Here is a 15,384-nt window from a genome sequence, read left to right as displayed (position 1 = left end):
ATGTAGTCGAGAGCGTCTGCGTTTAGACGGAACCAAGCTGCAAAATCGGTCACCAGATGGGCACGAGACGCCCATATAGCTGTTGTCCCAGAAACGCAATAGTTGAAGATGAGTGGCGTCCACGCGCATTAACAAGCTCGCTAACGTCACAGGCAGCAGTCTGACTTGTGCCTGCATCATGTCCTGGTTTCTACTTTCGGATTAGTGTCGAATGTGGAACTGCAGGGCTGTCAGCAGTCACAGAGTGCAACCAGTTACTGTCACATTAAACAAGATTAATTAATTTTCGTCTGCAGATGTGAGAGACGTTTTCAGAAAGTCCCACTGAGTCGGGCTAATCGTCAACGCCGAGTAGATCGTCAACGTAATTGAATGGCCGATTGTTGAGAACTCCCTCCTGTAAATGATCAAGAAAAAGTGATAGCTGTCGACAACGCCCTATGAAGGAAGTAAGTGAGTATGTTTTTACGTCGCTTTTGCGAATATTCCAGCAATATCACACCGGGAGATACCAGAATTGGGGTTCACACATTGTACCCACGTGGGGAATCGAACCCGTGTCTTCATTGTGTCGGGCGAACGCTTTATTCACTACCTGTAGGTTACAAGGCATGATTACCAGGACAGCCTCGGCGTAGCAATTGATACAGTATCTGCCCAGAAGGTCGCTAGGTTCGATCTCATCGTGGACAGTAGGCAAACAGATATTATTTCTGACTACCACTAGCACATTCACTAAAGCACGCATGCACGCACGCACGCACTCACGCACGCAGACATACACACCTCTCAGTAACCATTACGTAATGTTAAACCTCAGTTCCCCGTGGCAACCTTTGGCAACTGTGATCGCCCAACCCAGACCAAGAGCGAAAGGGGGTGGTGGGGTAGCCCAGTGGTTAATGCGTCACGCCCAAATGCCTGGTTCGAATCCCCACATGGGTACAATGTGTGAAGCCCATTTCCAATGTCCCCCGCCGTGATGTTGCTGGGATGTTGCTAAACATGGCGTAAAACTATATTCACTGACTCAATGAGCGAAACGGCTCTCTACTTTCTAAAACGATTCGCCCTCACACATTACACTTACGACAATTTTGATCGTAGCAACAGAAAACAATCATTGTATTAACGACAATACATACATTTGAGCGTAGATGAAATGACGTTCAGAAATATTGAGGTGTATGCGATATCCACACCGATAATGGCGTGAAGTCAAGAATATGTTAGAATGAGTTTACGCCGTTTAAAAAATATTCTAGCAATATCGCGATGGAGGACATCAGAAATGGACCCCACACACTGTACCCATTTGTGCAAGAGGGGAATCGAACCCGGGTCTTCGGCGTGATGGGAAACGCTTTAACCACTGCGCTTCCCCCACCACTCAGTCGTGAATAAATTCTGAGACAACATGCTTTAGTAACTCCTCTTTCACTGGATTGTCAGGTCCAGACTTGATTATTTACAGACCGCCGCCATATATTGATGATTGCGGTGTAAAACTAAACTCACTTACATGTTAGCATAATTACAGACTGCCTGGCTGGACATCGTCAGATAGTACTAGGAGTCTGGAACACTTTGACGAAACCCAGATCGGTGGTGCCAGTCGGAGGATCAGCGATACGGGATTCCAATATCCACTCTTTCATTGTTCTCTGAAGCAGCAAGAAGACCGTGCATAATTACAAGTCATCTCTCTGACAATCCCAATAACAAATACGTACACGTTGTAGACCCGATGGCATTGTGACAAGCACCATGGTATTGACACATCCGTATTATGTGTCTACAGCCACACACGACGTTATCAATAAAACACACTTCTCGAAATGAAATAACGCAAACGTGGAGATAATTACGTCACAACGCCAACTGAACCGATGACAAGTTCTAATTATATATCACAGGCGACAATGACGCCCTTGCTTAGACCATTGATGGTCTATGCCACTCTCGATGGCGAGATCTGGACAAGAGGGCCCTCCAATCGCGGCGCTCGGTCGCCAATGTGCACTACTGTTGTAAAGTGTTAAAATCACGCTATTCTGGCTAAGCCTTGTTTATACTGGTTCGCGAGGCAGGCCGCTATATGGAACCCCGTGCGTATACCAAACCAGGCGACATGGCTCTTCTCGGTTGTGGGCGGTCGTGCCATGGTAATATCCGCTGTTGTTGAGAACTAATCAGAAATCTTCCTTTAGACATCAGAACTGAGGGCGATGTGGCTGAAAGGTAAGGATTGTTTAAAATCGGATCATTTTTTTATTCTTGAGTCTAGTTCAAGTTTTCTTTCTCATAATGACACTTGTATTTACAGGTTGTATAATATTTGATATATTTACCGGCTTTTTCAAATGAAATGGAAATCCATTGCTTTCTCTTCAGCGAAGGATTTCCTCGACTCACTATTTTCAACATGAAAAGCAACAACATATATATTAAGATATCTATGACAATGTTGGTTTTGTTTTTAGTGTGAAGTCAAACAATTCTGTATGATTTCAGTACGAACTAAACACTGTATTCTCTTGGTTACTTACTTTGAAGAAAGTTTACTCACTCATGTAATACTTCAAGAACACTTAATGATTTGCATGTATGCTCGTGGAGCGAAATCGTACATTTGGTTGTGCTTTTAGCAGAGATTTTCTTACTAAAACTAAAAACAAAAGTATCTCCCAAGAAATTGATTTCTTCCCTCAGCTAAATATTTTGTTTGTTTGCACTGTTGGACAACAGGCATACTGTTGTGCAGCATTTGGCAAAATATTTGTTTAGTGAAGCTGTGTAGCTACGTTTAGAGCAGGATATGCTTACTTCGTGGACGTACGGTGTTATCACCACAGCTTTCCTTTTTGCGCCCTGGTTTTGACGGTAATTTAAGCGCACGAAAGTCATTTTTCTTTATTTTCATTTTTTCAGATAGCGAAGCATTAAAGACTATAACGCTAAAGAATGAGAATTATCATAGCAGTTTAATTATCGAAATATTAAAATATTACTTCGAAGATTAAACAGTACTTGTGTCTTTCGTGTTAACGTAAATCTATTGTTTATATGAAAACAATTGATGATGAAAACATAACATTGCTTTCTTTCGTATTTCGAAGATAAACGAATCTATAAATACGACGTACATATATTTATGCACGTTCAGATTTTGTGACAATGATTGCCGGGCTATAGATTTCCTTTCAGTTTTGTGGGTGACCCAAATATTTATCTTTTTTCGATGAATATAAACGAAATTATTCTATTCATCGCATTCCTGTACATGTTCTGCAGAACCATTATGGCAAGTTCCACATACCGTTTACATTGTTTGAAAATAGGAAAAGATTTTTCCCGAACACCCGGTGTCGCCAGTGATCCCGTTTCACTGCAATGCGCAATGGGGACGGCGGGGTGGCCTAGTGGTTAAAGCGTTCGCTCGTCACGCCAAAGGCCGGGTTCGATTGCCAACATGGGCGTAACATATGAGTCCCATTTCTGGTGTTCCCCGCCGTGGTATTGCTAAAAGCTAAGACCAAACTCACTCACTCACTCAGGCACATTGGGTCTGTTTCTGGAGACAATGGGCGTGACCATAGAGAGAGAGGGTGTGTGACAAGTATAATCGCCTTTTATGACAAGCATAGGTTGCTGAAGGCCTATTCCCGGACCTTCACGGGTATCATGCTGTTGACCACTAGTCTCTCCCTAAGTTGCGATTACCACAGGACATAATGATATTGTAAGTAAAACAGCCTTCTCTCACTCAAATAATGAAAGTACCCGTGAAGGTCCCGGGGTAGAATAGGCCTTCAGCAACCCATGCTTGCCATAAAAGGTGACTGTGCTTGTCGTAAGGGGCGACTAACGGGATCGGGTGGTCAGACTCGAAGACTTGGTTGACACATGTCATCGATTCCCAGTTGCGCAGATCGATGCTTATGTTGTTGATCACTGGATTGTCTGGTCCAATCTCGATTATTTACAGACCGCCGCCATATAGCTGGAATATTGCTGAGTGCGGCGTAAAACTATACCCACTCACCCACTCAAATAATGAAAGCGACAAAATATTTTCAATAATAGTTAGAATAAACGACATGGACAATTGCGTTGGCTGGATTCGACAATGAGTACAAATCACAGTTTGTCGGCACTTCACTAGGTTTCTATAGCATCCTCAATCAAGAATCCATTACTTCGGGATTTCCTCCCACGGCCAACAGGCACGCCGGGATATTACTGTCGAGATACAATGTCATACGTCCACCAAGTCACCAAGCCTCTCGACAAGTATGGGTTGCTGATGACCAGTTCTATTCCAGATCTTCACGTGTCCACCTAGTGGTAAAAGGGTTTGCTCGTCACGCCGAAGACCCAGGTTCGATTCTCCACATGGGTACAATGTGTGAAACCTATTTCTGGTGTCCTTCTGCCGTGATATTGCTGGAATATTGCTAAAAGCGGTGTAGAACCCTACTACCTCACTCGCATGTCAATTTTACTCCAATACCACTGAAATACGTTCGGACATCGTTTTTTCTCTCTCTCTCTTGTTATTTTTTTCTCTCTGATACACTGATAATTCAAACTGGAGATGTTCGCCCCTAGACAACCATGAAGTGGCTTGACAGCCTTTCTCTATCCTTTAATCCTCTAGAGCTGTCTCCCTGATCAAACAACCTTTGAGCAGAATGACTCTCTTCCTTATCTTTGTATAAACAGTCTGTTGAAACGTAAACTCAAATTGCTCGCCATAAAGAAGAAACTGACCTTTCTTTCTTTTTAAACAACGGAGAGTGTTTTATCACTCTGAATGCATCTATGTACGAAACATTGGACTAGCTAGTGTCGTTTATTCACAGTTCATATACTAGTAGGTGAATGAGTGAGTGAGTTTAGTTTTACGCCACACTCAGCAAAATTCCTGCTAGATGGCGGCAGTCTGTAAAAAATCGAAGCTCGACCAAATAATCCTGTCATCAACAGCATAAGCATCTACCTTCAGAATTAGGAACGGATGACATGTGTCAAGCAAGTCAGCAAGCCTGACCACCCGATCCCGTTAGCCGCCCCTTACGACAGGAATAATCGCCTTTATGGCAAGCATGGGTTGCTGAAGGCCTATTCTACCCCTGCGCTTCGCGGGTCCCCAGTTCATTGGAGGGAATATCGCACGGGGTTGACTGTTCCAGATTGAATTGAAGCGTGTATGTATCCACACTTCGAAAATGTATAAGGGAGGTCAAAAAGTTTGCAGAAGTCACAACCTTAAGTTGTGAAATGTTGTTATTTACAACTTTTAGAGTGAGTGAGTGAGTGAGTTCAAATTTAAAGTCACATTCCAACCATACAGTCAGGCATTTTATGAATACCATTAAGAAGTTGTAAAAGGTTATCCATCTGTAAAGTTATCCATAAATGTTGACTATGATATTATTAACAAACAGGCCACATTTGTCTGGATTTCTTTAAAAACGTTTTTTTTTTAACTTCTGTAATTTTGCGCGTTTTCTTTCCGACCAATTCTCAAGTTATAATTGATCAGAAAAATTATATCAAACTCTTTCATTATGGAAAAGGACATATAATTTGCAAGCCAAAATATGTGTCATTAGAGACGATGTTGTCAAGGTGTCTTTAACTGTACAACATTATATGTTTGGTATCAGTTTCCATGGAAACCTTATCACATTGAGCGTGGTGTGTAAATCACGTTCATCATAAGGTCAATGACGCGCGTGCCGCTTATTACCTCCTCCCGATCTTTTATATGTATTTCACGGAATTGAGAATTCATTACCATAGTTGTACTTCCGTTACTCACATAGAACAAAATCCTACACCCTATCTCTGTCTTACAGAGACCTAGAGACATTGCAGTCTGTGCAAAGGTAATTCGAGACGTCAGACAACAGTGTGTCTGTTCACAAATAATACGAATACTATTGATAATGGATTCTGTGGCGCCGGATAGCTAACTCGGAGCTATTCACTGGCGTATCACAAAGTCTTACCCCGGAGAACCTAAACTGCCTGTTAAGAGCAAGAAGATTGCAATTACATGACTTTTCCCACCGGATACCCATTTTCTGCTGGGTGAATTTGGAACAAATAGACAACGCGTATTGCATATTCTTCAATATTCGAATTGCAGCAAGTAGATTATGGGGATCTCCACGACGTTTAAAGCATTATACTCATGTAGACGTACGAGAACACATGGAACTGAGCTGGCGTCTTCCCCACCTTTCCTCTGCATACACCTTGTAAAAACATTCTCACAGAGCAGGATAAAACCCCAGGAGTACCAGCGCTTTTAAGATCATGCATGGATTCGATTTAGGTGCAAAATCCCCTTTTTAATACACCAGTTACCAAAAGCTGTGGCAATACACACACTAACACGCTCAAAAAACACAAACGCGCACATTCGCCGTTTGTTATGAGGCAATGTTATATGTTGTGTACCAATGTTTCCTCTGTTGCCCAGTGTGCCTTTAGAGGCAGCGAGTGTCAGCGTTATACGTTGTGCACCAATGTTTCCCCTGTTGAACAGTGTTCCGGTGATGTGCAGTATTTAGACTCTGATTTAGACTTATATTACACCAGTTTTTCGAATTGGTTAGACTGACCTTTTAATTATCTCCCTTTAGTGTAGAATATTCTGGCATCTTTCTCTTAGAATATTAGTTGAGTAGGTTATTTCTTATCGTACATAACATTCCTAGTCACCAGACGAAGAGTGTTGTGTGATCACCATACCCTGCCTAGTCCTAGCTGCGTGCTTAGTTACTGGTGCTAACGTGAATATTCGTTGCTTAGTTACTGGTGCTAACGTGAATATTCGGTGCTTAGTTATTGGTGCTAACGTGAATATTCGAACGTTAGAAAGCAATTGTCAGTTACATAGTATTGTCCAAGAGCGTCCGTCGTGGTCGTCGCTCTCGGGTGGTAGTTTAGGATGGTGGACAAGAGTAAGGGAGGACATGAGTCGGTGTTAGAGATGAAGACAGCAGCAGCCATGTTTTATTACTGTTTGGTCGAAGGATGGTCAAAATGGTAAATACAGTGGTAAACATGTGACAGAACGCACATCGGGAATGAATGGCCAGTGATCCCGATGTGGAGACCCGCTCTGTCACTTACACAAATTCAGAAGTCCGACGGCGATTCTTCATCGTCGACGTAGTCGTAGATGGGGCGACGGCCTTGGCCGACACCCCGACTAGACGCACAATCCGTCCACTTCTGTCGATGATCTAGTCTCCATGGTTGGTCTTGTGTCAGCTGCTAATCCAAATATCTGTCAGTACGTGGTCATGGCATTTACGACCAGACAAAGAGGGTGGTACGATGGTAAAGTTGATTTCCGATTACGGCCTAGTTGGTGGTATAGATGCTCCTGCTGAGATGGGCCTACCTATCTGCGCTTGACCATGGGATGTAGCCGAGAAGAAAGGCCAGTGCCAACACAGCTCACTAATTTCATCTGTGATTAATTAGTTAAAGCTGGCATGGACGCGTTTGCTAATTGCCTGACGCTTTGCTTGACAAGTTGTGTCATAAACAAGATACACTATGCATAGCAATTGCTCCTATACAGATTTCCTTAGTTAAGAATAAGTTTTGAAAAAAATAGAAATATATGAGGAAATATAAGCACTGTAACAGTATTGTGAAATGATTGTCCTCTGCTCTGCAGGTTATTTAATGCTATTTCAGTGCTTCAGAAAGTCAGATTTTTATGCTTACATATTTGGATATGTTTTGATTTGTAGCTAGTTTTTTTCTACAACTGCCATTTACCAAAGCAATAGCATTACCCTTGTTGGGGTCCGTGCTGGAAGCTGAATTGGGGAGTTCCCGTTTTGCCATACGTTTTTGTTCTAGATAAAATGTCAATGATGCGCGATAATCCCTTAAACAAAACTGGAAAAACTTACAGTCTGTTTCGGTCTAAAATGCACACCTCATATTCAACATAACTTGAACATTTTGGGTATAATTTCTTTTCATGGTAAATTCATGGTCTTCAACGTGGCAAGAAAGGTGTGAAGCTGAGCTTGATCTCGACGGTGGCTAGCTGAGTGTGTTCCTGGAACTGCTGATAACATCGCTGACGGTGCTGGCGGTTGCAGGAAAACTTGTTTTACAACATTTCCAATAAACTCGATCCCTTTTTGTGCTCTTAACCATATATTTGTGAACAAGATAGATTGTGTATCTGCTTCCACATGCATTTGAAAAGAAATGAATGCTAGCTTGTGTATTTGCCATTTTGCAATGAAGGAACCATGTCTACATTCTTTATATACAGGCACGATGACGGAAATAATCATTTAAATTAGCCTCGCACAATTTAGCTTATATAATTCGAGTTCACACTAATTAATTGCAAGAAATCGAGTCTGCCAAAAGCTCATGTCACCTAAATGAAACTATGGCTGTGAGAGCTATTTCTTATCGAAAACAAATATTTCTCGTCACATAATCAGAAATATTCCCGATGTGACGGTATTTTAACTCATTCATTCATTCTGTGAACATTCCAAATACGTACTTATATAAGTAGTCAACGTATCGTTTTCCCTTCGCCCAAATTGCACCAGCCGTCGATTGCAGAGCAACAGATTGTAGTTACAACGTTACAGATAAATCAGGATTCTCATTTACTTAACAATTATTACGGAAGCCCGCGGGTGCTATTTGTAACTCTTAAATTAAATAGCAGAGGCGCGAACGCGGCAGTCATTGTGAGAAAGCCGTATAACCAAGCTTGTGCCCGATCTATTTCACTCCGGGAGCTGCCTGTTGGTGGATTCACTCTCAAACCGGTAATCACGTTTGTAAAGAATTCAGAGAAGTTAGTGTTTACTTCGGCTGCGTGGGCGTGTGGGACGCAGAACAGTTGAATGGTTTGTGGATTTGTAGAGTGCATTGACAGGAAGACTTGGAGAGTATTGAAAGTATACAGAAAACACAAGATTGCGACTGTTACGTCGCGTATCTTCATTGCTTCAAGACTGCCTGCACTTACCTCTCCGTCTCAGTGTATGTATGTATGTATGTATGTATGTATGTATGTATGTATGTATGTATGTATGTATGTATGTATGTATGTATGTATGTATGTATGTATGTATGTATGTATGTATGTATGTATGTATGTATGTATGTATGTATGTATGCACACATACATGTATCCGTGTATTCCGTGTATTTTAACATCTCAGATCGAGATGACCACAGGGTGGTGGATACAAATGAGTGAGTTTACTTTACTGCCGCTTTTAGCAATATTCCAGCAATTTTACGACAGGGAATACCAGAAATGGGCTTCACACATCGCACACGTAGGGGAAATAGAACTGGACTGGACGAACGAACGAACGCCTTAGTCACTAGGGTACTCAGCCACGCCGGTGGGTATACAAAAATAACTTCCGTCGATCGTTATCGTATGAGTCACTATCTTCCAAAGTTTCAGACTCAGAGATTCAAAATGAATATGAATCTGTGAATGTTACCTTCCAGTCGTTTCTATCAGTGTGTCTGTCAGTCTCTGTCTTCCATTCACTTTCAATAGCCACTACGTCTTTAAAAAAGGTTCCATTAAGAAGACCGATGCAGACAATCTGGGATTACAGGGTAAATTGCCAGCGAATTATCCTACAATCAATGCAATCCCCAATTACAAGAGGTAAGAAATGTTCAGTGTTGAGAAACACCTTCATCTTAAGTCAATCTTCCATCTGGCTGAGGCAGTGAAAAACGATAAGCCGCCCCCGCTTCTTCTAATTAGTATTCATGCGTCGTTGTCCATATGGATGGGGTCGAGCTCGTCTCAGGCTCAGATTGTAATATCCGACACAAACAAGGAGCTCGTTTCTTCCTGAGCACTGTTGTTCTTCAGATTAGGACCGCTGTCTGTGAAATTTGGTGGATTGGGTTAGCGTTACTCGACTGTAACAGGTATTCGACAGATGCGTTCTGGCAGCTTCATTCTGCTGAAGGAGACTGAAAAGACATCATTGCATTCAGGCATGGGTTAACCGGGGTCTTGTTGGTCAAGGTACTTCATTCATCTATAATCACTGCATATAGTTGAACTCTTTAAGATGGAAACTACACAAATCAAGTTCCGTATGATTTGTATATGATGACATGAAATATGGTTCAATGATGCAGCCACTTACAAACTGACTAGACTGACACTCAGTCTCTGAATATGTATAATGGGGATTGTAACAAATAAAGCCAGTTAAATTAAATTGAAAAGGAGACCCAGTGACATGGGTGAAGTGAGGTGAAATAGGGTTTAGTCTCTGAATATGTATAACTGTGAAAGCTACAATTGTGAGTATCAAACTTTAAAACAAGCACCAGTGAGATGGAGATCCCGAACCTGGAGAAATTTGGACATACATGTTTTACAATTGCAGGGAGGGAAAATAGTGTGAGTGAGTTTAGTTTTACGCCGCACACAGCAATATTCCAGCTATATGGCGGCGGTCTGTAAATAATCGAGTTTGAACCAGACAATCCAGTCAACAACATGAGTATCGATCTGCGCAATTGTGAACAAAAATTAACGAGTCTGACCACCCGATCCCGTTAGTCGCCTCTTATGACAAGCATAGTCGCCTTTTATGGCAAGCATGGGTTGCTGAAGGCCTATTCTACCCCATGACCTGCACGTGTCTTCAGGGAAAATAGTCTGGTTGAGGGACTGTGAGGCATTTCCATGTTAGCAGGTAACACACTGCTGTCCATGCAAGTGTGAGGGTTGTATGTTACAGTGAGACTACTAATTTCAGTCGTCTCGTGAAATGATTAAGAGGGTCAGACATTTCGCGTAATAATGTGTAACAACAATCAATATACTTCATTTATTGTGTGAAATTTCATTTCATCTGTATGTGGAGGACAGGGGGTTGCGAGGTGTGGTTGCTGTGGACACAGCAAGTGTCAAACAAAGAAGGGAAAATGCTTCAGAGACAAGCTGAAGTGCAACAGTCACAATAGTTGTGTACTACTGCAGGTTTTATTATGCTAACCTACACGAAAAGCGTGCTTCGACAAAACCCTGCCCTCAGGAGTGACGATCGAAGGCCTGAACTACTGTACGACATACTTTACCGACCCTTTTGGCTGTTTCATGTCACTCCTTCAACTATACTAGCAAGTGTTCTTTTAAGATTTTTATAATATATGTATATTTTGCCATGAATGAAAAAACGATATGGACCCCGTTTGACCCTGGAGTCTACTTGTGGAGTGGAGTGTCACCGTGTCGCCATCAATCATCCATCAGCTGCATCAACAACATGGACGATAAATGATGCCATCAGCTGTAATTTGATGCCATATGTCTTTCCGATGCCGATACAATGTTTCTTTGATCTTCTCAGAATTATTTTTCTTCCTAATGGTCCTGATCTACATGCTGATGTGTGGGTGGGGTTATCGACAGGACAGCGGGTGTATTTCTGTATGATGCTGAATTAGGTTCACTGTCTCATATAGCGTACTCCATGTCTTTCAAAGTCATAGGAAGGTGTTAAGTAGCTGATGTGGATGTGACATGCGGGTATTAAGTCAGTGAAAGAGTGAGTGAGCGACCGAGTGAGTTTATCAATATTCTGCTGTATGTCGGCGGTCACTTAATAATCGATTCTGGACTAGACCATCCAGTGATCAACTAGAATTATTAAGTAGGAGATATTAAAGTTATAACTATTATGTAGGTGATATGGAAGTGATATACAGGTGTTGTGTAGGTGATATGGAAGTGATATACAGGTGTTGTGTAGGTGATATGTAAGTGATATACAGGTGTTGTGCAGGTGATATGTAAGTGATATACAGGTGTTGTATAGGTGATATGGAAGTGATATACAGGTGTCGTGCAGGTGATATGGAAGTGATCTACAGGTGTTGTGCAGGTGATATGGAAGTGATATACAGGTGTTGTGGAGGTGATATGGAAGTGATATACAGGTGTTGTGCAGGTGATATGGAATGATATACATGTGTTGTGCAGGTGATATGGAAGTGTATATCTAGGTAGACTCTAATGTAATTAGGTACCCATCAACGTAACTAGGTAAACTACTATGTAACTACGTAAACCTACAATGTAACCAGATAAAGTGTAAGGTAACTAGGTAAACAATATTGTAACTAGGTAAACTATAGCGTAACTAGGTAAACCGTAATGTAACTAGGTAAACCATAATGTAATTAGGTAAACCGTAATGTAACTAGGTAAACCGTAATGTAACTAGGTAAACCGTAATGTAACTAGGTAAACTATGATGTAACTAGGCAAACTATGATGTAACTAGGTAAACCATAATGTAACTAGGTAAACCATAATGTAACTAGGCAAACTATGATGTAACTAGGTAAACCATAATGTAACTAGGTAAACCATAATGTAACTAGGTAAACCATAATGTAACTACGTAAACCATAATGTAACTAGGTAAACCGTAATGTAACTAGGTAAACCATAATGTAACTAGGTAAACCGTAATGTAACTAGGTAAACTATGATGTAACTAGGCAAACCGTGATGTAACTAGGTAAACCATAATGTAACTAGGCAAACTATGATGTAACTAGGCAAACCGTGATGTAACTAGGTAAACCATAATGTAACTAGGTAAACCATAATGTAACTAGGTAAACCATAATGTAACTAGGCAAACTATGATGTAACTAGGTAAACCATAATGTAACTAGGTAAACCATAATGTAACTAGGTAAACCATAATGTAACTAGGTAAACCATAATGTAACTACGTAAACCATAGTGTAACTAGGTAAACCGTAATGTAACTAGGTAAACCATAATGTAACTAGGTAAACCGTAATGTAGCTAGGTAAACTATGATGTAACTAGGCAAACCGTGATGTAACTAGGTAAACCATAATGTAACTAGGCAAACTATGATGTAACTAGGCAAACCGTGATGTAACTAGGTAAACCATAATGTAACTAGGTAAACCATAATGTAACTAGGTAAACCATAATGTAACTAGGTAAACCATAATGTAACTAGGTAAACCATAATGTAACTAGGTAAACCGTAATGTAACTAGGTAAACTATGATGTAACTAGGTAAACTATGATGTAACTAGGTAAACCATAATGTAATTAGGTAAACCGTAATGTACCTAGGTAAACCATAATGTAACTAGGTAAACCGTAATGTAACTAGGTAAACTATGATGTAACTAGGCAAACCGTGATGTAACTAGGTAAACTGTAAAGTGTAAAGTAACTAGGTCAATCATAATGTAACTAAGCAACCTATAGCTTAACTAGGTAATATATAGTGTAACTAGGTAAACTCTAATGTAATTACATAAACTATCCTGTAACTAGGTAAACCATAATGTAATTATGCAAGCTATAATGTAAATAGGTAAGCTATAATGTAACATGGTAAAGTATAATGTAATTAGGTAAGCTATAATGTAACATGGTAAAGTATAATGTAATTAGGTAAGCTATAATGTAACATGGTAAAGTATAATGTAATTAGGTAAGCTATAATGTAACATGGTAAAGTATAATGTAATTAGGTAAGCTATAATGTAACATGGTAAAGTATAATGTAATTAGGTAAGCTATAATGTAACATGGTAAAGTATAATGTAATTAGGTAAGCTATAATGTAACATGGTAAAGTATAATGTAATTAGGTAAGCTATAATGTAACATGGTAAAGTATAATGTAATTAGGTAAGTTATAATGTAACATGGTAAATTATAATATATCTAGGTAAACCGTACAGTAAGTAGATAAATAATAATATAACTTGGTAAACTGTACTGTAAGTAGATAAACTATTATGTAACTAGGTATAGGCATCGCGATGAAGTCGTCAGAAGTCTGAAAGACCTCAGCCAAGTTCCGGTAGAAGACGATAGTTCCACGTTTGTATCAAAAGCATAAGAAACCATACTGAGTCAAAAAAGAAACATAACAAAATGCATTTTTTATGTAATGAATAATTATCCTCTGATGATACATCTATGTATCCGAAATGGGATCCCAGTCAAACCCATCCATTTGTCGTGCAAATGACGTTAGTGCCAAATCAGGTTTTGCACGCGCAGTCGATCACGTGATCTTCGCATCGAAGTTTTCTTGGCTTGCACGTGCTTGTATTGGCCTCAAGAATTGAAAAAACCCACTTTTAAACCACAGTTCTTTAAATGCCAGTGTGCAACGTGAATGTGCTGTTGGCATGTTGCAAGCGGGAAGATCGGTTATTAACGTCGCAAGAGCAATGGGATGCAGCCGCCGTACTGTGTATGACTTGCGAGGTTGTCTACAGAAAACTGACACCACTTCTGACCGCCCAAGGTCGGGTCGTCCAATCGTCCTACGCCACCTACGTGACAGATTTCTGCCGGCTACACGAACTAGGACTGAGATGTTTAGAGGTTGACTGTCCTCACAGATCATTCGAAATCGGTTGCGGGTTGACAGTCTCCATTCTTGACGTCGTGAGCCAATATTGACGCCGTTTCATCGACGTCAACGTCTGCTGTGGGCCCAACGTCACCCAGAGAGACCGGAATCTTGTCGTCTTCAGCGATGAATCCAGGTTTACCCTCAGATTCGCGGACGGAAGGCATAGAGTCTGGACGGTATGCCCAATGCTGTGTACAGGAAGTCGACAGATTCGGGGGCGGAAGTTGCATGGTGTGGGGGTGCTTTCTGTGGGAACAACCATTCTCGACTTCTGGTCATCCGTGGAAACCTCACAGCTGCTGCTTACCAGGTGCTCACCCCTGAACTCGTTCCTTTCATGGCGGCTCATGGCCCAGGTCTACAGTTCCAGCATGATAGTGCTCAGCCGCATACCGCGATTTTGACACGTAATTTCCTTCAAAACGCTGGAATCAACATAATGGACTGGTCATCGAGGTCCCCTCACCTTAATCCAATAGAGCACGTTTGGGATGCACTTGGGAGAAGGCTTCGTGGTCTTAGGAACCAACTTCAGAATTTGTAGGAACTTGGTGCTGCCTTGTAAGAGAAATGGCGCAGAATCTCCAACCACGTGTTCACAAGCATCAGGCAGTCGATTTGGCAGTGGTGAATGCATGGGGCGGCCATACACAATATTGAACTGAGAAATTTCGAATTTTTATTCTTGTGACTTGACATTCTGTATACCCATGTTTTGGAACGGCGGTTTAGCCTAATGGAACTGATTGTGGCACGTATATCGAGTACATCACACAGTTCTCAGTAATGAAATAAGAACAATTTAATCATCTTACCATCTCTCGTTCTTTTATATTGCCCTGAAGAAAGAACGTGAAGTTTCTTTTTTTGACTCAGTATGTTACACAC

At 41.1% G+C, this 15,384-nt stretch overlaps 1 protein-coding gene across 1 annotated transcript in view; it reads left to right on the top strand.

Moving 5' to 3' along the window:
* The first annotated feature begins 2,163 nt into the window (after positions 1-2,163).
* Positions 2,164-15,384, top strand: part of LOC137256460 (uncharacterized) — a 32,176-nt gene continuing 18,955 nt past the window's right edge. Inside the window, exon 1 of the mRNA XM_067794301.1 lies at positions 2,164-2,241. Within this exon, the coding sequence (XP_067650402.1) occupies positions 2,229-2,241 (13 nt within the window). The 5' untranslated portion in view covers positions 2,164-2,228. The remainder of the gene's footprint in view (positions 2,242-15,384) is intronic.

This window comes from Haliotis asinina, chromosome 11, assembly GCF_037392515.1.
Source record: "Haliotis asinina isolate JCU_RB_2024 chromosome 11, JCU_Hal_asi_v2, whole genome shotgun sequence".
NCBI classification, from domain to species: domain Eukaryota; kingdom Metazoa; phylum Mollusca; class Gastropoda; order Lepetellida; family Haliotidae; genus Haliotis; species Haliotis asinina.
This window is presented reverse-complemented; position numbering and strand designations above follow the sequence as displayed.